Source organism: Ipomoea nil, unplaced genomic scaffold (assembly GCF_001879475.1).
Source record: "Ipomoea nil cultivar Tokyo-kokei standard unplaced genomic scaffold, Asagao_1.1 scaffold0114, whole genome shotgun sequence".
NCBI classification, from domain to species: domain Eukaryota; kingdom Viridiplantae; phylum Streptophyta; class Magnoliopsida; order Solanales; family Convolvulaceae; genus Ipomoea; species Ipomoea nil.
This window is the reverse complement of record NW_017616542.1, coordinates 2,641,617-2,667,557: the sequence shown is the minus strand read 5'-3', so window position 1 is coordinate 2,667,557 and position 25,941 is coordinate 2,641,617. Positions and strand designations below refer to the sequence as shown.

At 38.0% G+C, this 25,941-nt stretch overlaps 1 protein-coding gene across 1 annotated transcript; it reads right to left on the bottom strand.

The window, feature by feature from the left end:
- Positions 1-19,246: 19,246 nt before the first annotated feature.
- Positions 19,247-24,914, bottom strand: LOC109152805 (probable LRR receptor-like serine/threonine-protein kinase At3g47570). The gene is made up of 5 exons (XM_019300496.1): positions 23,144-24,914; positions 21,634-21,802; positions 20,990-21,041; positions 19,911-19,967; positions 19,247-19,624 (listed from the first exon to the last, which is right to left on the bottom strand). The coding sequence occupies exons 1-5, from the start codon at positions 24,912-24,914 to the stop codon at positions 19,247-19,249; spliced, it is 2,427 nt and encodes an 808-aa protein (XP_019156041.1).
- Positions 24,915-25,941: the final 1,027 nt, after the last annotated feature.

The following is a 25,941-nucleotide window of genomic DNA, read 5'->3' as shown; positions in this document are numbered from 1 at the left end:
CTTGAGAAGAGGCATAACAACCAGAGATGTGTATTCTGTTTAGTATAGAGTGTTGCGATTTCAATCAATGCAACCCTAACTTCCGAACGTATATGTTGGTCCCAAAATAGGTAAGGTGAAAGTCTAGAGGGGGGGGGGGGGGGGTGAATAGACTTTCAAACTTTTTCGCACAGCACAACAATTGCTAAGCCAGAGATAAACCAAAACTCTTAACTAGATTGTTAGAGTATGGTGCACAGCGGAATTAAATAAAGATAAAGTGTGTGTGAGATTGTGTGAGTTATATCTCGTGTGAAGCAAGTAAAGAAAGCAGTAAAGAACACAAGACAATTATAGTGGTTCGGAGGTGGTGTAATCCTCCTACTCCACTTGCTCTTATTTCCAAGAGCAATTCACTATATCCACCACTTCTTGGTTGCAAGATACAATGAATTCCCGTGATCTAGTGCTTTGATCACCAAGCCCGCACTAATCACACCCAGTGACACCACACTGCTGCTTCGGGTTTCACGTCGCTGCGCTACTATCCCAGGATTTCACGACTCCGCGTTACTTTCCCCTCGTCTTCCACACTCCGGTAGAAACGTATCCCGTGATCTAGTGCTTTGATCACAAAGCCCGCACTAATCAGAAACGTATCCCGTGATCTAGTGCTTTGATCACAAAGCCCGCACTAATCACGCCCAGTGCCTCCGACACTGCTGCTTCGGATCTCACAGCTCCGTGTGACAATCCAGGATCTACTTTCCTCCCTTCTCTTGTTTTGCTTCAAAACAAGTTTTGTCTTGCTTCCAAATTCTGTAGAGGATCTTCAATGATGCGCAGGTCTGAGTGTTTTCTCTCTTTGAGTATATCAAGTAAAGCATTTGATATTTATGCTCTGTTTTACCCATTGGAAAGAGACTCAGCCTTCAAATTGGCTTTGAACTTCGAACTTCCTCCCAATTCACTCTCAGCCTTCAAACTGGCTTTAGCACCCAATTCCAGCCAAACTAGCATTAGTTTTGGCTTCTCAAATTTTACCTTGTAAATTTGTTGATAGTGAGATTCGAACTTGAGCCATTTCACATAATACATCAGGCATCTTCCACTTCGTCCGTACGGTATATTTGTTAAATTTCGAATCTTCTTTGATGTACTCCTTTCTTTCCATAGATGCTTGATCTCCAAGTCAAATTCATGCAATCTTCCAATCTTAATTTTCTTCAACGAAAATTCTTCTGGGATATCTTATTGAGTAGTAGCGACGTGAAATTCATGTTATTCATCTTCTTCTTCAATTTGTCATTTTCTCCAGACAAATTCTTGATTTTAGGCTTTATATCTTCTTCTTCTATTTTCATGCATCTTCCTCTGTTTTTCTCTTTTGCAACTTAAATAATTTCCCAATCATGGTCTAAGACTCTACTAGACCTATAAAATAAAATTGGGGGTTCTACAAATACATATTTGGCATATCAAAACCATTACACTTTATTCCTAATAATTTCCCCCCTTTTGATAATGCCAAAACCTATACTCAGTCATCGGCTTTAAGTCTTTGAAAAATAATCATTTTGCTCAATTTTATTTGACAAAGCCAAGATGAGTTTAACAGATGGTTTTCTACACACAATCAAAAGAAAACTTGTGAATTAATTTTTAGACAAGCTCCTAAACGCATCTTTAATTATTTTATCATCATTTTTTTTTAATTTTTATGTGTGTTTTGACATTCCTTGTCTTTTTTAATTCACGAAGGTCTAATTACAACAAGCAAATAAAATACTAAACTCAAAATAGACCATGGGAAATTATTATTGATATATTTCAAAACATTTAGAGAAAAACGCAATAGAGGTTCGAAAATAGCGAAAACATCAGCTTAAGAGATTTTTCAGATTACCTTCTGGGTTTCTTCACTCCAATGTCTTTCTTCAAAATTTCCTTGACATGTTCTCTGAGCTTGAAGAAATCATCTTTGAACTTCGCATTCTGAAATCTCTTTGTAACTTGCCCGGCCATGTAATATCCAAAAGCTTCTTTAATATTGTTGTCTTGAAGAACTCCAGCTTCCCACCATAAAACACATTCTTCGAAACTTCTTTCTTCTCCAAGATTCATGCCCATATTTCCAGTGAAATCTCTTAGTTCATACCACATCTCGGTTCTTTTCCTTTTGCCTTTTTCTTCTTTATTTTTGTCCGAGATCCATTGGGCTTGATCGGCTGCAGGCAATTTTTTGATCATTCTTGGTAGATTTTCCTTAGTCCATATTGTTGTCTGAGTGGCGGGACCTTTAGAGCATTCAAACCAGCCATGAGTTTCAGCAACTTTCGATGTACTCGTACCAAGACTAGGACTCGCGAACTGAGCAAAACCAATATGAGATGATCCTTGTGAGGATTGTCCGCGGCTTCGGCCTCGACCTTGGGTCGATATTACTGGCTGTTGTTGGCTTCCAAGAATAAATTCTTGTTGTTGCAAAGCCAAGTGACTGAGAATTTCTTCCCCCCTTTTGGCGTTATCAACCAAAAATGCAAGGGTTTTACAATCTCGGTCTTGGTTTGTCTTCACAGTTTCAACACTATTGTGTGTTTCAATAGAAACAGTTTGTACGTTGTCCAGCTTGTTTGTTGGAACTGTGAGTTCAACTTCAAGTTTGTTGATTCGGCTTTTTTGATCTTGAATCGCCTTGACTTGTCGCAAGTGACGTTCGTTGTGAATCTTTTCAGCTGCTTCACGTTCCTTCTTCAGGAGTTGAATCACTTCAAGTAATCCTTTTGCCACTTCTCCTTTCAAGATCCTTTCAGCTTTGTCAATCTGGGTCTTCAAAATATTTTGATACTCCATTAATTCCTTCAGATTGACTCGTGTATCCGTGTGTTGTTGATCCATCTTTTGATTTTGTTCAATCAACTTTTCTCCAATAGTTTGACAAACAACATCACCGGATTCGGCAACTTTGGCAAATAAAGATGTAAAAATTCCATCTTCTTGATCACTTGTCTGCACAATATTTTGAGGAGATCCGAATGGACTCCTTCTCGGATCTGTGAGAACGGGTGTATCAACGAGTTGCATCCTTTCTTCTTCTTCAGGTGATTCGACCTCTTGATTGAGATCACCAATCTCTTCTTCTAAGACTTATGTTCTCGTGTAGTTGTCTGCAAATATATCTTCATTTTCTAGATCAGGGTCCATGATAGGCATGGTAGACTCGGTATTGTGTACTGGCAATACACTGGATAAATCCTCTGTGATTTGTTGTCTACTCTCAGTAGCAACTTCTACTACAACTTCAACTGGTAGATCTCTTCTTACTTCTTCTGACACTTCTCCTCTTAATTCTTCTCGTACTAACACTTCTCCTCTTAATCTTTTCTTCTTTTATCCCTTCTTGTAGCCATAATATATTTTTTAATTTCTTTTTATTCCTTTTTTTTGTTTTTATTCATATATTTTTCGTGTATCTTTTTGGCTACGAGACTTTTGTTCTTTTTATAAATCTTAGGGATTTTTTATTTTTAGGAGAGAGAGATAGAGAGAACCAGAAGCAAAAACATCCATAATTTTTATTTATCTCCTTCTTAGGGAGAAGGAGAGAGAGAGAGAGAGATAACAGAACACTTTCAGCAGGCAGAGAAACCAGTACTCATGCAATCATCTGAGTCTTAACCTATCCCGTAGCCTCCTGGCGGTGGAGCGTATCCTGGTCCAGAGTCATCACTGGACTCACTTCCTCGAGCATTGACCCGTTTGAACTTGAAGATGAGTAGGTTTGATTGAAAAACCTAGTAAAGTCCACAGGAGGACGGATGAACGGGTTGATCGGCATCTGCTGAGGAGGCGGTGGAGGAGCAGGAACTTCTTGTGGCAGTGGTGCAAGAGCTGGTAGACTTGGTGGAAACTTCGGAAGGGGCTCTGGTGGAGGTGGTGGAGGTTGGTAGAACCCTTCGGAATCAGGAGGGGGTAGAACCGGTCCAAACGTCAGTTGTTTCAAATAATGGAGATATTCTAAATTACTCATATTCAGAATTTCAGCATACAGATTAGGTTGAACAACTGGTGAGAATTTCATAAATGGAGGCTCAGACCCTTCCACCTTGTCTCGTTCCGTTGACGGTTTCTTGTCACCATTGTCTTCTTCATATATAAAACCAGGTTCACGTGGTGGTGATTCTGGTACTGCTTGAACTTGTGGCGACTCCGGTTCATGCTCCTTTTCTTCTGATATTAAAATCAGAGGATTGCTTGGGGTCTCTCCTTCTCTTCTTCGTACGTCCGTTCGCGTTGCCCTTCGGGGTTGTTTGAGAACCTTCTCCCAAGTTCTCTGAGTTGGCTTCCTCATCTCGTTCTCCTGTGATTCATTGGACACCTTCTTGCACCTGCAAAAGAGTTCAAACAAACAAAATCTTCCACAAGATATATTGCTCGGCTATCTCCCAATATATAGGGCGGTCAGGGAAGACTATCGGCTCACTTGCCGATGGAGAGTTAATTTTTCTGGCCGTCGTTTAAGATTTACGGGATGTGACGGATAGCGGCAAGGTTTCTCATTGGTCGAGATGGCGGTGGATGGGAAGAGATTTGATGGGCAACGGTTTAGAGGGGAGAGTTTAATGAGGGGTTAGGTTTTAATTGCTATGTGGGAGACGATTGATATTATTTAGCTGAGAGGAGGTATGGGGGTGCCAATTTGAGAGAGAGAGGGTAAATCTGTTTGGAAAGATTTGATTTAGGAGAGGATTATGGGGGGAGGTTTAAGATGAGTGGAGGTTTAGAAAGGGTATGAGTTTATGGGTGGAGGTTTGATATCCAATTAAACTCTGATTTTCCTCCTTTATCTCCTGATTTCCTTCTCAAAAACGTATACCACAAATATAATCACATTCAAACATCTCGTTAGTAGCATAAATCAACCATAAATAATCAATCACACATAACAATATATTTAATCACATACACGGCACTTTCCAAATCAAATTAAACACATTTTGGAAATTAACAAAATTATCACATATATTCCAAATTTATATTTAGAAACCTCTTAACATAATTAGCACACAAATCAGATTCTAAAACATTTTAGAAACTAACAAATTTAACTTTCAGCTCAGATTTCTAAAACATTTTATATCAAATTATATCACATAAACCACATATGCGCGAAACACATATATTATGCAATAAACATATTAAATTAAAATTTTTAGGCAAATTGTTCATGCAAACAAATTAATCAAATTATACAAACATGAACAATCATTCGCAGACTAAATAACACATTGAATCATGCAATTTTAAACAAATTGTCAAATAATCACGAATTGCACATTTCATCAAATTAATTTGAATGGCATATGATTTCACGTTAAATAACACATGCAAATACATAATTAAATTCCTAACACATATTGCAATTTTATTACATAAAAATTTCGAATAAACATATGCATATAGTCACATAAAACAATTTATTCACATAAAATATTTTATTTTGAGCACAAGTATCAAATTAAATAGAGAGATTAAGTCCAGCGATACTTAGCTCATTTCGGTCATTCCCAACTCGTGCCTTAAGGTTGAAAATCTCGTTTCGCATAAAGACTTCATGAGAATATCAGCAACTTGGTTTTCCGTAGGGATATATTCGATCTTTAGATTTTTCTTTTCAACGTGATCCCTTATGAAGTGATGTCGAATGTCGATATGTTTGGTTCTTGAGTGAAGCACCGGATTGTGAGTGATAGCGATTGCACTAGTATTATCACAATAAATACTAACGTCATCACAATTAACTCCGCAATCCTTCAATTGTTGCTTCATCCACAAAATTTGCACACAACAACTTCCTGCAGCAACGCTCTGAGTGTTTTCTCTCTTTGAGTATATCAAGTAAAGCACTTGATATTTATGCTCTGTTTTGCTCTGTTCAAGAACTCTCTGAATATTTCTCTTTAAACTCTCAGCGTTCTTTCTCACTTTTCTCACACTTTTCTCACACTTTTCTCACTACCAAATGAGATTTTTGCTCTTTGCTCTTTTTATCTCTTTGTTCGTATTCGTTCCCCTATCTTCAAGTCTTCATATCTTCATCATTTTATAGCTGGTAATGAGAATTTTCCCGTTGGAAAGAGACGATCTTATTTTTGAATTCTTGTATCTTTTGTCAGAGATCTTATCTTATCTTCTGGCAAAATGTCAGAAGAGATAAGCTAGCCATTGGTAGAGCTTCAACTTCATGCAAATGAGTTCCCAAACTTCATCTGATATTCCTCTGGTTTTCTCATGTTTCTTAGAAATATCTGGGTCTCAGTTTTGTGTAGAATGGCTTCTCTGATCAGCTTTGAAGTGGTTATTGGAATTTAAATACTTCAAAAATATTCTTCAATTTAAGCCCATACTAGTTAGACTAGTATTTTTCTTTGTGAAAATATTTTCACTGTAAGTTTTTTTTCATCTTCTTCATTCTCACGTCTGGGTGTTCTCAGACTCCAAACTGGCTTTGAACTTCCTCCCCATTTGAATTTCTCCTTTGTAATTGGCACCCAATTGACTTTGACTTGTAATTGGCTCCCAATCTACTCCTGGTGCTTCAATTGCTTCCCAATTTGAATCATTTGACTTTGACTTCGAAATTGGCTCCCAGACTTCTCCTGGTATTGAATTCCATCGCAATTCAATTTGATCTCAATGTCTTCTTTGAATCGGTCCCAATTTGAATTTCTCCTTTGTAATTGGCACCTAATTGACTTTGACTTGTAATTGGCTCCCAATCTACTCCTGGTGCTTCAAAATTGGCTCCCAGACTTCTCCTGGTATTGAATTCCATCGCAATTCAATTTGATCTCAATGTCTTCTTTGAATCAGTCCCCAATTTCAATTTGATCTCAATGTCTTCCCCAATTTGAAATTGCATCCCATACTACAACTTGAATTGGCTCACAATTTTAATTTTACATTGGCTCCCAACTTGAATTGATGCATCCCATACTACAACTTGAATTGGCTCACAATTTTAATTTTACATTGGCTCCCAACTTGAATTGATGCATCCCATACTACAACTTGAATTGGCTCACAATTTTAATTTTACATTGGCTCCCAACTTGAATTGATTCCCATGTGAAACTAGCACCCGGCTCTGAATTGATTTGAAATCGGCTCCCAAGTGCAATTGCTTCTCAATTGCCACATGTAATTACGCACATTGGCTTCCAACTTGAATTGATTCCCATGTGAAACTAGCACCCGGCTCTGAATTGATTTGAAATCGGCTCCCAAGTGCAATTGCTTCATGTAATTACGCCCAAAGCCAAACTAGCACCCTACTCCATCAGACTTAATTAATTTTGGCTTCTCAAATTTTACCTTGTAAAATTGTTGATGGTGAGATTCAAACTTGAGCCATTTCACATAATACATCAGGCATCTTCCACTTCGTCCGTACGGTATATTAGTTAAATTTCCAATCTTCTTTGATGTACTCCTTTCTTTCCATAGATGCTTGATCTCCAAGTCAAATTCATGCAATCTTCCAATCTTAATTTTCTTCAACGAAAATTCTTCTGGGATATCTTATTGAGTTGTAGCGACGTGAAATTCATGTTATTCATCTTCTTCTTCAATTTGTCATTTTCTCCAGACAAATTCTTGATTTTAGGCTTTATATCTTGTTCTTCTATTTTCATGCATCTTCCTCTGTTTTTCTCTTTTGCAACTTAAATAATTTCCCGATCATGGTCTAAGACTCTACTAGACCTATAAAATAAAATTGGGGGTTCTACAAATACATATTTGGCATATCAAAACCATTACACTTTATTCCTAACAGTATATGTATATATATATATATATATATATATATATATATATATATATATATATATATATATATATATATATATATATATATATATATATATATATATATATATATATATATACTTCTTGATTTGAACAGTCTCCAAATATATCTCTGGTTGTAAAAGGTAGGACTTTTTGTGAAGAAAAAGATCTTGAGATTCGGTCCATACCTCACAAGATGATTCGCTGATATTCTTTTCAAAATAATCATTTCATAACCTCGTGCCAGCTTTTAGAAACTTTCCTTTATCACTCCTTGGGTGGCTTGATCTAGAGGTGCGTGTGTTGACTTAACTGATCAATCAGTCTTCTTCAGAGACGGTCAGACACTAAGCTAAACTCTATCTTAATTTGCCATAATAATATTGACAATTATATGTTGGGGTTTTTCTTAAAGAAATAAACACTAACATCAACCAAACCATATTCCTCCATAATATGACTCCATGAATCCTCAAAAGCTTTGGAATCTATAGATTTGTTCCAAACAATGCAATTCAACTTCCTCCTAAACACCTCGTCCTTAGCTAAAACTGGTCAAACATTCTCACCAACCTTGCACATTATATGCCACATGCAGAATCTATATTTTGATATACCAAACACACGAGCAACAACAATCTTGACAGCTGGATCTTGATTAGTAACAACACAAATCGGTTCATGACGCATGGTCATCTTAAATCTCTCCAAAAGCCACACATATAGTCTATGTCTTCCCTCGTAAGTAAACCAACACCAAATGTGATGGATCTCTTATGGTTATCGATTCCAGTAAATGGAACAAACACCAAATTATACCTACAGAATGCACAACACAACAACTACTGAATACCCTAAGTATAACAAAAACACACTATACGACATTGAAATATGCACCAGAATATTATACAGAATACACATAAACTACAAATTACTAACCTGTTAAAACGGTATGTAGCATCGAATGAAACAACATCACCAAACAACGCAAAATTCTTCCTCGATACTGCATCTGCGCAAAAAACCCTTGTAAGCTGATCAACGTCATCAACATCATATTCAAACTCAAAAGCCTCGCACAATTCACGCCTTTTGAAAAGCGTATCTATGAATAGTTGAGCATCACCATTCAATATGTATGCCATCAAAAATCGCACTTGAAATTCTTAAAATCTACCCTAGTAGCACAAACATTGGAATACTCACCAACAATCTCCCTAAATAGCTTATACGACCAAACATAACCAATATTTTCCCGAACACAACTTGCAATAAACATTTGGTGGCCAGACTACGATTCACCATTAAAAATTTCCTAGAAATAATTGAACACATCACATGAGTGTGAGCTTTAGAAGGACAGCATCCGATCGGGAGACAGACCCTTCAGCGTTCCTCCAAAAAATGCACAACACACAATCCATTAAACTTAAGGTTAAACACCACCTTAGCCTTACACCCAACTCTATTTCGCACCCTCCGTCTCTTCACAATAATGGGTTTACCATCACCACCACACGTAGATTGCGTACTAGAAATACTCTGCTTAAACCCCTCCCGACTACAAAATACCTGCCTCTCCACAACAACACCATCCCTCCTCTTCGGAATTGTACCCTGCCTATAATCAAAACCAACAGACCCAGCATACTGTTTATAAAAAACAATAGCACCATCCAAGGAATCAAACGTTTGCCCAACAACAGTCTTCAAACTATCATCGCAAACTGGACGCAAATACTTAGTCAACTCAGGAGAAATTTCCAAATCACATGCATTGTCTTCTACCCTAGCATCGGTGGAACAGTCTTCATCGGAGAACCCACCACTAGCCCCTACAACAACATCGCTTGAATTACCTTCACCACACCGACCACCACTTCTTTCTACACAACCATCAGTATGATTACCTTCATCACAAACACCACCACTGCCATCTACCCCCAGCATCAGTGGAATGCTCTGTATTGCAGACATTGCCAGTGCCTTCTACACCAACATCAATGGACGTATCTTTATCGCAAACGCAACCCACAGAGTCCAAATTAACAGCTGCACACCACATGTATATAATAACGCACTAAATAAACCATGCATAACATCTGATAACTAAAAAACACACACAATATTATACTAACCTAATATGCACCACGATCATGCAAATATCGCACTATAATCACACAATAACACACAACACCATAACAACAATAGAGACTTATCTCACTCCCAGAAAAATATCAAACCAACTAAAACACGATATAAAAAACATCCACAACATAACAAACGCATAATATTATGAACAAACTAACACTACAAACATCAAGAAATCAACACGTACCATGCGCCATCGCACAACTCCAAAAAATCCCTAATTGCAGTATCCTCAAATTGCACTCTCGACTGATCTCCAGCGACCTTCTCCCACTTGCAATGCGATCGCGACCTTGATCTTCTCCCAATTACGATACGATCTCGATCTTGATCTTCTCTTCTCCAAATTACCGATTCCCTCTGAGCTGAAACATATAGAATAAAAATCACCTTATATATGTGTGTGTGTGTGTGTGTGTGTGTGTGTGTGTGTGTGTGTGTGTGTGTGTGTGTGTGTGTGTGTGTATGTATATATATATATATATATATATATATGGAAGATAGTATGGTTTGTTGTGATTATCAATAGTATGGTTTGTGTATATATATATATATATATATATATATATATATATATATATATATATATATATATATATATATATATATATATATATATATATGGAAGATAGTATGGTTTGTTGTGATTATCAATAGTATGGTTTGTGTATATATATATATACACACACAAACCATACTATTGATAATCACAGCAAACCATACTATCTTCCACGAGATGGAAATTTGTGCTTTCACAAAATTTAGGTTTCTGTAATAGGAAAGTTGGAATCAAAAGTATGCAAAAAGACTTTGAATCAAAACATGTTAAACTGTAGAGACATAGTCTCTAAAGGGAAAAAGGTTACGAAAGATGTAAAAACAACTCAATGCTAATTGACTGATAAGATAATAAATGTAAAGTTTAAAATTCAAAGCATTCGATAATTTGAATCCTTTTGGGATGATGCTTACAAGCACAATCAAATGTGGACTGCAGATTCAAATAAAATATATAGTACACAAAAATGATAATGCAAAGGGGTTTTGTTTGGGTTTAGAATCACATCAAAAGGCAGTAATTAGTATCAACTGCAATTGTCTCCAAACTAGAGCATCTCTTATGCCTAAAAATACTACTCCATATCAATTATAAGAAGAGGGCAAACCTATGATGGGCAATATGTAGGCTTAGGAATGGAATTTATAGTTTCCACCTTAGGATAAACTTTGAACCTGCAAATATTATCCACTTAACTTATGAGTTATGACTACTACAAATCTAATGAGCACACATATGAAATCTTGCTGTTAAAAAGGTAACTAAATGTGCTAGGCTAATATAAAGTAAATTCAAAATCCACAAAAGTAATAAGTTTATCTAATGCAAAACATCTTATTCCAAAATTATGCATTCTTTGAGTTTAGATAAGCAGGCTAAAAATAATACATGAATACTAATAGTGTTCTAACCAACATAATTAGTGCTTAAAACCAAGTGTAAGAGCATTCAGAAAGCACAAAATAATCAACCAGTAATCACAGAACGCCACACTCTAGCTCCTTGGGCTTGAAGAAAGATTTCCATTCTGGCTTTCCAGAATGAGTAATTATTACCATCCAACAGAGGTGGCCTATCCATCTGTCACAAATGACTCAAACAACAGTTTGTCCGCCAAAAAAGTAAAAACACACGAAAGTACAGAAATATAGTTCCCTTTCGGATCAAGTCACTATGTAGACTTAAAAGCTCTGATACCACATGTAATTTCTGTATTCGTGTTAAATATTATTTCTAGATAATATTTCAGTTTGATTCTGTTTGAGTGATTGACTTAAAACTGTCGTAGACCAGTCAGTAGATCAGTGAATAATCTTGGTGCAGAAATTAAATCAAACAGAAGTAAAAGACACAAAATATTGTTTACCCAGTTCGATACAACAGTATCTACGTTTCAGGGACGATCACCGATGCGTCCAATCCACTAACTCATAATCTAATGTACAAAGGTACAGAAAAACGATATCTGTGACACCCCAAAAATCCAAATTCAATTCATGGATTAATTGAGTAATTAATCCTATTTCAATTGAGGAATTAATTCCTAAAATCCTGAAATTTAATAGTTGGGGACTAGTCAACTCCAAAGTCAAGTTGTACCTTGAGCTTTGAAGAGAGTTCCCTTGTTCCTTACACTTTTCTAATGTTAGTAAGGGCATTCTTGATCTTTCACCTAGTGTTAGTATTGTAACCTAACCTAGTAGACATCTTCATTCTACCCCTTACACTTTCTAAAATTTAGCTCTACCTTCTCTCTAGAAAGGTGAGTAGCTTTTCCCCCTAGCTAAGTTGAGACCTTGCCAAGACTTCAAGAGTTGCTTCCAAGATTCAACCTTTCACCTATTTGGGCATCTAGGAGGGTAAGATCTAAGCCTATCTTGTGTTTTTGGTTCCATCTTAGGTGTCTTTTCTTAAAGGTAGGATCTTTATGATCTTTTGGTTTGTTCTTGAAGTGGGTTTGGAAAGTGAGCCTTATGAGGAGCTTGTTGAGGTGTGAAGTGAAGTCTTTTAGTTTACAAGAGGTAACCCATGCTCTACAAAACCTATTTTGCTTACCTATATGTGATTTCTTGGATTCTACATGTGTTTTGCTATGAAATGTGAGTGTTTATGCATTTGTCTTGTGAAAATGCATATCTAGAGCTTGTGTTTAGGGTTCTTGTGTGCCATTGCTTGGCATTTCCTATGATTCAAGTCATTTTTTTGTATTGGGTGAGATTTGGCATGTTTTGGACTTGAATTTGAGCTTGGAGTTGAAAATCCCCGAAGGGATTATATTTGGACACAGGGATGTACCCGTGGGCGGAACTGTAACACCTCGTGTTACGGCCTTCAATCACGGATTAATTATTTAATTAATTCCTTTAATAATAATTAAAAAGGGATTTAATTTGGCTAGGATTCCCTTTAATTAATTAATGTGGTCCACCATGGATCGTGGACCCTTGCCTAAACTAGAGTCTTAAGCCTATTAGGAATAAAGTGAGTAAACCTTTTTACTAATCAGATTCTAATTAGGAGTCATAGACCTAATTATTTATTAGGAATGAAGAAAGTAGGCCTTTACTATTCAGATTATGATTAGGATCCCCTTTAATTAATTAATATGGTCAACTAGGGACCATGGACCCTTATCCCTAAACCAAGCCCTTAGTCCTATAAGGAATAGAATTAGTAAACACATACCATTCAGACCATAATTAGGACTCCTAGAAGTCACACCACAATAAATATCACCACACAAGAATTCCCAAAGGACTCCCCACCACCAGGCCTAGGGAGATCAAACGGATGGAAATCTTAGGGAAGAACCTTAATAGCCAAGGGAGGATTAATTAAGGCTAAGAGGTAACCCATGTCTTAACAAAACCTATTTTCCTTGCTATAATTATCTTCTTTGGCTTCTTCTCTACGCTAGTGTCGTGATGAATCGTTTATAATATTGATGATATGATCTTGATAATTGATGGGATAATTTTATGTGGGATCTTGATGATCTTGATGATGATAAGAGGTTCTTGATGATTCTGTGATGTTCTTGGTAAATCTTGATGTTTATTGTTGTTAAAAGATGAACTATGATCTTGATTATTTAAATATGATTAGAGCCCTAGGATGAATCGTGAAATTTATATTGTGGTATTCTTGATATATTTGGGTGGGAATTCGCATGTTCGGGTGTTAATTATGCTTAGAAATTATGATAGGATATGTGATATTTGATTCTTGCTTTTGATCCGTTAATTGTCTACGTGGTGTCATCAATTGCGTTAAAAGTGTCTAAGCATGGTTTCGGGTTCCACAAAGGATCCCGGGACGTTTATTGTGATAATGGGTGAGTGGGGGGTAGGGGAAACCCGCCACCTACCCGCTGCCCCATTCGGGCGTCGCCGGCAGCGGGCAGTCGGCGGGCAATCGATTGCCCGCCGGGCACCCGCTGCCCGGTTTCTCGCCGCCGCCTCCACCCGCTGGTTTTCCCACATCGGGATGGTGGATTCCTCCGTTTGATGTTTCCCCGACCCTCGTGGTGTCCCAACGGACTCCGTTTATCGTGCCTAAAGTCTAGTTTGATGTTTCGGGTACCATTAATGTGTCTTATATATATATCGCATGCTAGTTGAATTGGTATCCCGTTGGCCTAGGTGAAAGAAGTATGAACCCCTTAGGATTATTCCTAGTATGTGGATGACCACGCATAGGTTTCATTATACGTTTTCTCCCCTTTCCCAATGTGTTAATATGGGTTGCATGTGCTTGCTATGTGTTATGTGTGCATGATACCCCAATTTGGTTGCGATCAAATTGGTTATTCCTGAGCAGCGGTTCAGAAGCTGGCTGCGGTCAGATTTACACTCTCGGGCTGCGGTCCACCGTTTGGTTGCGATCAAACGTTTTACATGAGCTACGGTTCATATTCCTGGCTGCGGTCAGATGATCACTCTTGGGCTGCGGTCCACCATTTGGTTGCAATCAAACATTTTACATGAGCTGCGGTTCATATTCCTGGCTGCGGTCAGATGATCACTCTTGGGCTGCGGTCCACTGTTTGGTTGCGATCAAACATTATGATGAGCTGCGGTTCATCGGTCGGTTGCGATCGACCCCTTCGTGTTGCGATACGAGGCAGGGTGCTGCTGGGCCGTGTCAGAGCTATATGCGCTGACCCTCATGTATGGGCATGCGATTGGTCCTGTGGCGCCAACAAAGTGTGCTTGTGTGATGAGTTGAATGATGATATACATGAGATGAAGTGAATCCGTGACCATAGGATATATGCTAGTATCTTTACATGCTTGGTTACAACTGTTGAATGTGCCTATCCCATAGGATATATGCTAGTGTTTTTACATGCTTGGTTATAACTGTTGAATGTGTTTGTCCCTATTTGTCGAGTCTATTCCGGTTTTGAAACTAGAGTTTCCTAGGATATATCTTCCTGCTTCAAAATGACTTTTCTTATATCTATATATATATATACTTATACGGTATTTCAACGCGTTAGAGTGGGTTACCAGCATCATTCGTTGAACAGATATATATGGCTTTCAGGTGCAGCTGATTAGTTCCCAGAGCGCGCTAGAAGAGCTTGGAGTATATAGATAGTTTTCCTTTTTGGCCTGCGTGCCACAATGATGTATCAAGGTTAGTTAGTTAGTTTAGTCTGTGCATCTGAGTTCTCCAGCTCAGATGTGGCATAACTACCCCGTACTCTTATGTTTAGAAATACTCTATTTTGGGATTTAATGAGAATTTACCTTTATTATATAAGTTTTAAAAGTTTCAAAATTTCGGGGTGTTACAGGAATGACGGGCAGAGCCCTACCCGTCGCCCACCCGCAGGTACATTGGCCTCGTGGGTAGTGTACCCGCGGGCGGAACCACGGGTAGGGGCCTACCCGTGGGTCCACCCGCGGGGAACCCTTCGGTGTTGTGATGGGATTTGTTCCCCGTGATTCTTTTGACTTCCTGATGTTCTTTTGTGGAACTATTTGAGTGTCTTCTTGATGTTTCGTTGTCTAGAACTATATGGTAGGTATCTGTGTAGGTCTTTGGTGTATTGAATCGTGCTAAGTGTTCAACATTGTGTTTCGTTGAACCGTGATGAGTCTTGTGTGTTCCTCGGAACTACGTTTGGTTTACTCGTTTGATAAGCATGCTAGTTTGGTATTTAATCTCAAGCGTGTGTGTTGTTTGTACCTTCCGATTGGTTGATGATAACTTGTGTTATTCATCGTTGTTGTTGTGGGCTGTGACCCATTCCTTGATTGAGTATGTTTCATACCTTCATTGTAATCCGTTGATTGATTCTTGTTGAAGTGTGATGCGTGTGTGGCTTTACCTGGATTGCACGATTAGTGGTATGGGATACTAGTCACCAAGTTATTGCAGCGGTCCTCGTGGTGGCCGTGACGTGATTATGGAGTTGTGGCCTGAGTGATGGGTCCACGTGATTCTTGGGTGGTATGTGTTGCCGTGTGTGTGTGTACGGTACCTTGTGTACTATGAAATTGGTAGTCTCGTTGGTGGTCGTTGGTGGGGGACGACGGTCCCGGTGGGAAAAGGTTGGACTAAGAAGTACAGGGGTCCTGGAGGTAATGGTTGGAAAGAAGAAACAAGGTTGGGGGTAGCCATAAGGTTGGAACCGGGCATAAGGCAGGCATATCAACTCGTGATGGGTGATGTCACGAGGGCTATTGTAGCCGGTGTTGTGTGTTCTTCTCTTGTGACGTGTGTAGTCACAGAGGCATGTGTTGCCTTGGCATGTGTTGCCGGTTGTGTGAGTCTTATTTCCTTGGCGTTGTGCTTGTCGGGTTTTGATCTATTGAGTGATGATAGATCCTGCCTTGACTCTTTTGTGAGTCGTGTTGTTCTTGTGGTCTTGGGATGTGTTCCCGTGTTGTTTGTTGAGAGTGTTGAGTCTTATGTTGGCTTTGACTCTTGGTTTTACACTTATATATATGTATTCCGTTTCGAAAATGGTTTTACAACTTATATCTTACCTATGTATGTTATTTCACATTTATTGGTGGGTTACTAGCATTATTCGCTGACCGGGCGTCGTCCCATGTTTATTTGTGTTCTTTCAGGTGATGTCTAGACGAGCGCGATGTCTAGTGGCCGATAGTGTAGCTCCTTTTGTTTGTCTTACGGCCTGTGAGTCGGTTTAGTTTTAGACTTGTGAGTTTTGGGATAGTTGTATACCATGCAGACTTTGTCGTAGCATTTATCGTTGTTGGTAGACGTGGCGTGACACCCCATGTTTTGGATTTTCGTTTATCCAGTTACCTTTTATCATCCGCTGTGCTAGTGTTTTGTTGTGATATCTGCATGCGTTAAGGCTTTTTATATAGCATGTTTTGGGGGGTGTTACAATATCGCCCAAGTGCCCCACCCAAGGTCAGTACCCAGTCTACAGAGGTTTAGGGGATTGTTGAAGTCAGGGAGCCACGCATCCAGGAGTCCAATCAAATCCCTTCAATATAGAGCTAACTCTGATGCAGTCCGCTTCACTGACGCAGTCCCACGTTGTTCCCACAACTGAGTGATCTTCGCGTCTACTGGTTTAAGCATGATTGATTCTTCTCAAGTTCATCTTCTTAAGCACCATGAATTGTATTTCTTGAGAAGGAATGGAACAACTAGAGCTGTGTATTCTTTTAGTATTGAGAGTGTCGGCTTCAAGGCATTCAACCCTAACTTCCGAAGGCTTCTATGCATAAATACTTCTTGTCTTTGATTCTCTCCAAAAATAGCTCTGGTTGTAAAAGGTAGGACTTGTATAGCAAATCAATCTTGATTCTTTAAGGAGATTTCGTCCATACCTAAGGAGAGATGATTTACTAATATTCTTTCTTGAAATTTCACCTCAAAATTGCATTTGCTAGCTCATACGCGTCTTCAATAGATGATCTCCAACTGTTTTAATTCTGAGACGTTTTGTCGTAATATCTGGTCAATCAGAACTTCAGTCTTCAAACTCTTACGGGCTCTAGAACAGAAAACCTATCTAATTTGCCATAATAATTTTGCCAATTACATGTTGGGGTTTTAGACTCAAAACACTAACAAACTCCCCATTTGGCTATTATTTGGCAAAACAACCTAATAAAAACGAAAGCCATGATTTAAAGCAATTAAACCAAAGATAGACCATTTCTAAACACGCTAAGCAGCACACAACCTACTAGAACTAAAACAATTAAAGCAACAACCCCCAACACTTCACACACACTCCCCCAGAATATCAACTACTCCCCCATGAGTCCTCACTACTCCCCCTTTTTGCGAAATGATAGACAAGGAAGCATTAGGCTGACGGAGGATCTCCATACTCGGCCAGTAACACAGAAGTATGATTACATATCACTTCAGATTTTCTGACCCATATCTGTCTCTTGAAAGGAGTAATGAATTTATTTCTAAAATTTTCCTCTCTTTGATCCTTATAGAAGTAGTAGCACTCAAGTCTGGTGTGACCTCTAATCAGGCAATAATGACATGTAGGAGTATAGTTTCTGAGTTTGAAATAATTGCCTTTCATCTTAGAGTGAAGAGACTGAAATTTAGTGTAGACTGGTTCAAGCTCAGTAGTGGAAGCAGAAGTGTTTCCTTTCACGAACACAGGAGCAGACCTAGACGATTGACCTTTTTCAAAACCAAAACCAATTCTACTGTTAGACTTTCTGCCTGAGTCTAAAATCTTGTCCAAAGTAGAAGTAGTATCCATCATCTTAATCTTTTTCTTCAAATCTTCCAGTTCCTTTACCAGCTTTCCTTCTCTAGATCTGATCTGAGTAATAAGATCATCTTTCATAACCATATCAGCATTTAGTTTCTTCAACTGTTCCTCACGCTGTCTAAGATTTTCATTCAATTTTTTTTTACCTTCACCAATTGTTCCCAGCTAGAAACAAGTTTAGCAAACTCCTTTTCTAACTGAGTATGTCTTTCTTCAAAATCGTCTGAAGACATGTAGGCTCATCATCCTCATCGCAGTCTGAGTGAACTTCTGATGCAGTGAAGAGTGTAACACAGTTCCCAGTATTTTCATCAAACACTTGGTTTGCACTTTCCTCTTTGTCACCACATAGGGTTGAAGCAGACATGGATTTCTTCCTCTTTAGGTAAGTTGCACATTCTGCTTGATTATGACCAAACCCTTCACATTCCAACATTGAATTGATAGATTTAGGGCTTTAGTTGTACTGTTTGATGCATTCTTAGACTGACCAGGCTTCAAAACTGAAGGAGTTGACTCAGGTTTCTGATTTGTTGAGTTTCTACCCTTGGATTTATTCCTATTAAACTGTCATTGGCCTTTTTGACTGGATCCCTTTGAAATCTTCTTGAAAATCTTCATGAGCAAAGCTATGGATTCATCATCGACATCTTCAGCGTTAGATTCTTGATCAGCGTCAGTAATGAACGCCATTGATTTTCCTTTTCTGACTGAACTAAGGTTATCATCAGTCAGCACTTGAAGTTCGTAAGTGTGTAGACTACCAATTAGTTCACCAAGACTCTTATTCGACCAGCCTTGATTCTCTTGAATTGCTGTAACCTTCATACGAAACCTCTTGGGTAGTGAGCGAAGAACTTTCTTGACCACCCTTTCTTCAGAGAATGGTTCGCTAAGAACAGATGCCCTATTCATCAAATCCTGTACCTGACTATTGAAATCTGAGATATTCTCCTCTTCATTCATCTTCAGGGCTTCGAATTCTGAAAGAACCATTCGTAATTTGACTGCTTTACATCATCGGTTCCTTCGTATCGAGTTTGCAAGATCTCCCACACCTTCTTGGCTTCTTTCACACCAGTGACTTGGGTGAATACAGACTCATATAATGATCCCACAATTGAATTCAATGCTTTGCTATTGTAATCTGAGAGAGATAATTCATTAATTGACCATTCCTCTACTGGTTTACAGACTGTCGTACGCATCAGTCCGTTTTTTGTAGGGGGTGTCCAACTAGTAATTACAGAACGCCACACTCTAGCTCCTTGGGCTTGAAGATAGATTTCCATTCTGGCTTTCCGGAATGAGAAATTATTACCATCCAACAGAGGTGGCCTATCCATCTGTCACAAATGACTCAAACAGCAGTTTGTCCGCCAGAAAAGTAAAAATACACGAAAGTACAGAAATATAGTTCCCTTTCGGATCAAGTCACTATGTAGACTTAAAAGCTCTGATACCACATGAAATTTCTGTATTCGTGTTACATATTGTTTCTAGATAATATTTCAGTCTGATTCTGTTTGAGTGATTGACTTAGCACTGTCGTAGACCAGTCAGTAGATCAGTGAATAATCTTGGTGCGGAAATTAAATCAAACAGAAGTAGAAGACATAAAATATTGTTTACCCAGTTCGATACAACAGTATCTATGTCTGGGAGACGATCACCGATGCGTCCAATCCACTAACTCATAATTCAATGTACAAAGGTACAGAAAAACGATCTCACCCAAGTGCCCCACACAAGGTCAGTACCCAGTCTACAGAGGTTTAGTGGATTGTTGAAGTCGGGGAGCCGCGCATCCAGAAGTCCAATGAAATCCCTTCAACGGAGAGCTAACTCTGATGCAGTCCGCTTCACTGACGCATTCCCACGTTGTTCCCACAACTGAGTGATCTTCGCGTCCACTAGTTTAAGCATGATTGATTCTTCTCAAGTTCATCTTCTTAAGCACCATGAACTGTATTTCTTGTGAAGGAATGGAACAACTAGAGCTGTGTATTCTTTTAGTATTGAGAGTGTCGGCTTCAAGGCATTCAACCCTAACTTCCGAAGGCTTGTATGCATAAATACTTCTTGTCTTTGATTCTCTCCAAAATAGCTCTGGTTTTAAAAGGTAGGACTTGTATAGCTAATCAATCTTGATTCTTTAAGGAGATTTCGTCCATACCTAAGGAGAGATGATTTACTGCTATTCTTTCTTGAAATATCACCTCAAAACCGCGTTTGCCAGCTCATACGCGTCTTCAATAGATGATTTCCAATTGTTTTAAATCTGAGACGTTCTGTCAGAATATCTGGTCAATCAGAACTTCTGGTCAATCAGAACTTCAGTCTTCAAACTCTGACGGACTCTAAAACAGAAAACTTATCTAATTTGCCATAATAATTTTGCCAATTACATGTTGGGATTTTAGAATCAAAACAGTAACAAGAATATTCGAGTCTAAGTATAAATCATAATCTTAAAATATAGAAAAGGAAACTTTCGTATTAAATAACCTAAATTCAACGGGGTAATAATCCATGCATATGAAGGGGTGCTACCGCCGCAGCCATCGACATAAAGGTCACTGCCCGGCTAAACATCCAGAAACCAAAATATAACTAACATTAAGTATGTACCAAACTAAGTCATTTGTAAATATTAAATTTTGTATTACAATAAATAATTATTCTTAAAAGACTCAGAAATAGCTAATTACAAAGAGGTCGAAGAAAAACATTGAATGCATGCAGTATGTTGCACTTAAAAACCTAGCAATACAAGAAATATACTAAACTCTCATATTAAGATTATATTCACAACATTTCAATTTTGTTCTCTGAAAGACATACAAAACTACGTACTCAGCTAGCTAGCCTTGTAAAAATGAAAGCTTGATCTTGTTTAATGTTCCCACAACTTCTTTCATGGTTGGTCGTTCCTCCGGAGATTCTCCAGCACAATGCAAAGCCAATTTCATTAATGATGATGCACATTGCAACTCCTCATTCAAATGTTTGTCGTCATTATTGTTGCCGCTAAATAGACTTGCATCTATTACTTGGAATGGATGATAAGGCAGGGCCGGATTTGAGACTGTGCAAGCTGGGCTACCGCACAGGGCCCCCAATTTAAGAGGGGCCCCAAATTTTAGAGGCCCAATATTTAATATTTACCTAGCTAGTTTAGAAATAAAAATTAAAAGTTTACAATTGATTTTAAAAGGTTTTATGAAGTGATGGTAGAAATGTGTATTTGTTGTATTTTAACTTGAAGGTCAAAGGTTCGAAACTCGCATATGTTAGTTTTATAAATTAAGATTTTGGGGGCCTCAGTTATTTACTATAACAGGGCCACAAAAACCTAAAATCCGGCCCTGGATAAGGCAACGCATCCCTTACCCAACTTGTTAGGCTCATCTCTTCCGTGAACATCTCATCTGTGGGCTTTTTTCTTGAAAACATTTCCATCATCATAATCCCAAAACTATAAACATCACATGATATCGATACTCGTCCATGCGTTCCATACTCTACAAACAAATTCATGATCATCATCGTAGTGCAGCTAAGGAGATTAACTGGCTGGTACTACTGGAAATTATAGAATTTTCGACCACCTGAGAGTAATCTTAAATCAAGTCGAAAGCAAAAAGTGGTCGGAAATAGCAATAAAAGTTTTTCCGGATACCAAAAGTGGTCGGAATAAGGCTTTCAACTTGATTTAAGATCATTTTCAGGTGGTCGGAATTCCATAATTTCTAGTAGTGTGGTTAGAATTAATAATAAATAAGTTATATGTAATAATATAAACACTAATAAGTGTGAATAAAGATTATACCCTTCATTTATATTCGTTTTTTCGTTACGTTTTTGTATACATTACACTATAGGAGTTTTACTATACAATATTTTGGACAAACATACTCCTACCATTATAACTTCCGTTATCTTTTTCATTATTGTTACCATGCACATGCATCCACCATATATTTTCTTATCTTCTTCAATAATAATAATATATATACCCATTATATGTTAGTTATTTCTTAAAATATAATATCAAATTTTATAAATGTTTTACATTATTATTATTAGAGTTAATCACCATTTTGGTCTCTCAATTGCTTTCCAACTGTCAATGTAGTCACTAGCTAGTTTTCAATTTCAACCAATTTGATCCTCAAATTGTTTAAAATTTCGTCATTTAACCTTTTTAGGGACCAAAATGTTGATTTTCACAGTTTTAAAATTTCATCAATTTGGTCTTTGAAAGGGTTTAATTGACGAAATTTTAAACAATTAGATGATCAAATTGGTTGGAATTGAAAACTAGGGACTACATTAATAATTTGGAAAAATCTTTGATTTTCTGACCACCTAAAAAAATGGTCGAAAAAGCGACATGTTTTCAATTTTTCAGACGAAAGATAATATATACCGACCACAAAGTAAAGGTGGTCGAAAAAAAATTTCGGTAGTTTAAATAAACTGAGTTAGGAATTTCCGCTAATCTTTCTAGTAGCCGATTTTTCCGACCACTAGACAAGGTGGTCAGAAATAGCGACGAAAGTTTTTTCAGATACCAAAAGTGGTCGGAACAAGGGCTTCCGACTTGATTTAAGATCACTTTTAGGTGGTCAGAAATTTCGTGATTCCAGCCGTGTTATTATTATTTACAATAATATAAATATTTAAACTCTAAATAAATCTATAATTTTTATATAAAGTACTAATATTGGTACTATACCTATTTTTACCTAGGATAATATAAGTCATAGCTTTAAAAATGACCCCCCAAAGTCAGAGCAAAGAGCTGACGTATCAGGAACAACAAGAAATTGTTTGATAAACATGACATTAAGTGTAGTTACCTGGTGCCATGTAACCCAAAGTTGCCAGTGTTTTAGTGTGGAGAAAAGTCTCATCTTCACCTGCAAACAGTTTCGTTATGCTAAAGTCACTAACATGGGCCACCATTTCTTCATCCAAGAGGACATTACTAGGCTTTATATCACAATGAGCCACCGGAGTAAAATAACCATAATGGAGATATTCCAGTGCTGAAGCTACATCCATCATTATATTTAGCCTTTGCAAAATATTTAAGAAATTGGTTTCAGAGTACAACCACTCCTCAAGATTTCCATTAGGCATGTATTCGATGACTAGGGCTTTAAAGTTATCTCCAAAGCAGCCAGTAATAATCTTAGTGAGGTTTCGATGGCGCAAATTTTTTAACACTTGACACTCAACTTCAAGACTTCTTTGTGCATGTTCTGATTGATTGAACACTTTGATGGCAACAACCATCCCAGAATTTAGAATCCCTTTGTAAACAGAGCCAAAGCTTCCAGAACCTAAAAGATTGCTTTGGCTAAAACTTGCAGTTGCTTGCACAAGTTCATAATATGAAATTCTTGTTGGCTCCCGTAGGAACAATTGATCTGTTTCACTTTGAGAAATGTTCTTCTTTCTATATCTTCTCACCAACAAGAATGCAATAACGATGAAGAACAATAAACTCAGGGCTCCTAACAACACAAATACTTTTTTGTTTCTTGAGTGTGGATGAGGTGATGGGCATGTCGGGACACCAAACCTAGGACTTCCGCAGAGTGCTTCATTAAACATGAAAGACTGCCTCGTTAAGTTTCGTAAAGAACCGCCAGAAGGGATTTCGCCGCTCAAGTTGTTGAACGACAGGTTGAGGTATTTGAGGTTTTTAAGGTTTTCCAAAGACTTTGGGATTACACCAGTTAGTGTGTTATGGGATATGTCCAGGAATTCCAATGCTATAGTTGGTTCTTTGAACTCTGGAATGGGTCCTTGCAGTTTGTTATTGGCAAGGAGAAGAATCTCCAAATTTTGCATTTCTGTGACTGAGGGAGGTATGTTCCCAGAGAACTGATTATTTGATAGATTCAAATGTATAACATCCTCAAACTTGACAACGTCAACCGACAACGATCCATTTAAGGAATTTGCGGACATATCAACTCTTAACAAACCTTTGAGGTCCCAAAAGCTTTGTGGTATCCCAAAACTAAACCTATTATGATCAATGTAAAGCTCTCGCAAGAAAGAGAGATTACTCAAGCATTCAGGTATCCCATCTGACATTTGGTTGAAGCTCAAAGACAACAATCCTAGGTTTCGTAGCCTGCAAAGGCTGGTCGGAAGGGGCCCTCTCAGTTTGTTGTTGTCCAGTTCCAATTTCTGAAGCTGTTGCAGCCTATCCAAGGTTGTCGGAATGAACCCAAATAAGTCATTGAAAGATATAGTCAACTCAATCAAGTTTCTCAAGTTCCCAATCTGAGTTGGTATGTTTCCCTTCAACCCGCAGCCAGCGGCAACAAAGATCTCAAAAGCAGATGAAAGATTCCCGACAGAAGTGGATAGAGCGCCGCCAATAAGAGGATTGAAAGTGATCCTTAATTCCCTCAAATATCGAAACCTTGTCAAGAAATCGATGATGCTGGGCTCTTCCACGGATGGCTCATAATGAAGGGTGTTATTTTGCATGGACAGAAGCTGTAGATACCTTAGATTTCCCAAAGATCTTGGAATGGAGCCACTAAAATAGTTGTAACTGAGTTCAAGGTCAATCAGTTTGGAAGAATTTGAGATAGACTCTGGTACCATTCCTTCCAGGTTCATTTCACCAAGGTATAATATTTTCAAATTAGGTAAGTTAGAACCCATGCTTGGTGGAAGAGTTCCGGTAAGCCCATAATTGAGAGTTAGGTCCAAGCGTGTTAGCGCTGAGAAATTGAAGATTTCATATGGTATTGTACCTGCCATATGTATATTTGTATATATTGGTTAGTTATTGTGGTTAGTTTATGGTATAAATGTATTCCATATAATGTTTACTCAAATTTACATAAAGAAAATATACTACGTGTACTTTCATTTTTTACTCCAAACTTTTACTCATATACATAAAATTTTAATGTTGACACTTGCATTGGGACCCACATGAAAAAAGTAGTTTATTAGTGTCCGCCACATCAAAAAGAAATTTAAGGAGTAAGATTTGGAAATTCGTGTAGTAGAACTCCTTACATAATTGTATGATTGATTTCATGACATGATAACACGATAGTATATTGTTTTTACTTAATTAGATACTTTAAAAAGAGTGATGCCATTCCCCTCTTATATTTATCTCATAAGACTGGTTTTCTGTGAGATTGTTTCATGGGTCTCAATTTATGAGACGGGTCAGATGTAATAAAAATTGGTTGCTCATAACAAAATTGCGGATACAATCAATATTTTAGGCTTGAAGTTATGGAGGCCTAAAAGGAGGGAATGATGAGGTATTGAGCTTGGAAGGAGGTGGTATAGTGGGTATGCCCACAAGATGGGATGTGAAGGTGAAGCAAAATTTTAAAGAGGTGCAACTAAGAAGAGTTAATCTCATGACTTGGTTGGATATTAAACATGCAACACCCATCCAAGTCACTCCACATCTTGTGTACTAAGGGGCAGCAGGCAGGTTATGCATATTCAGATGAAGGGAGATGTACAAGTAGTAGAGGATGAAGAGGGTTACGTGTATAGTCAAGGTGAAGGGCCAGTGAAGATCACACACTTATCAACGAACATGGGGGCTCTAGACCCTACAAAAGAGACCTCATTTCTCCCTTTTAGACATCATCATTGG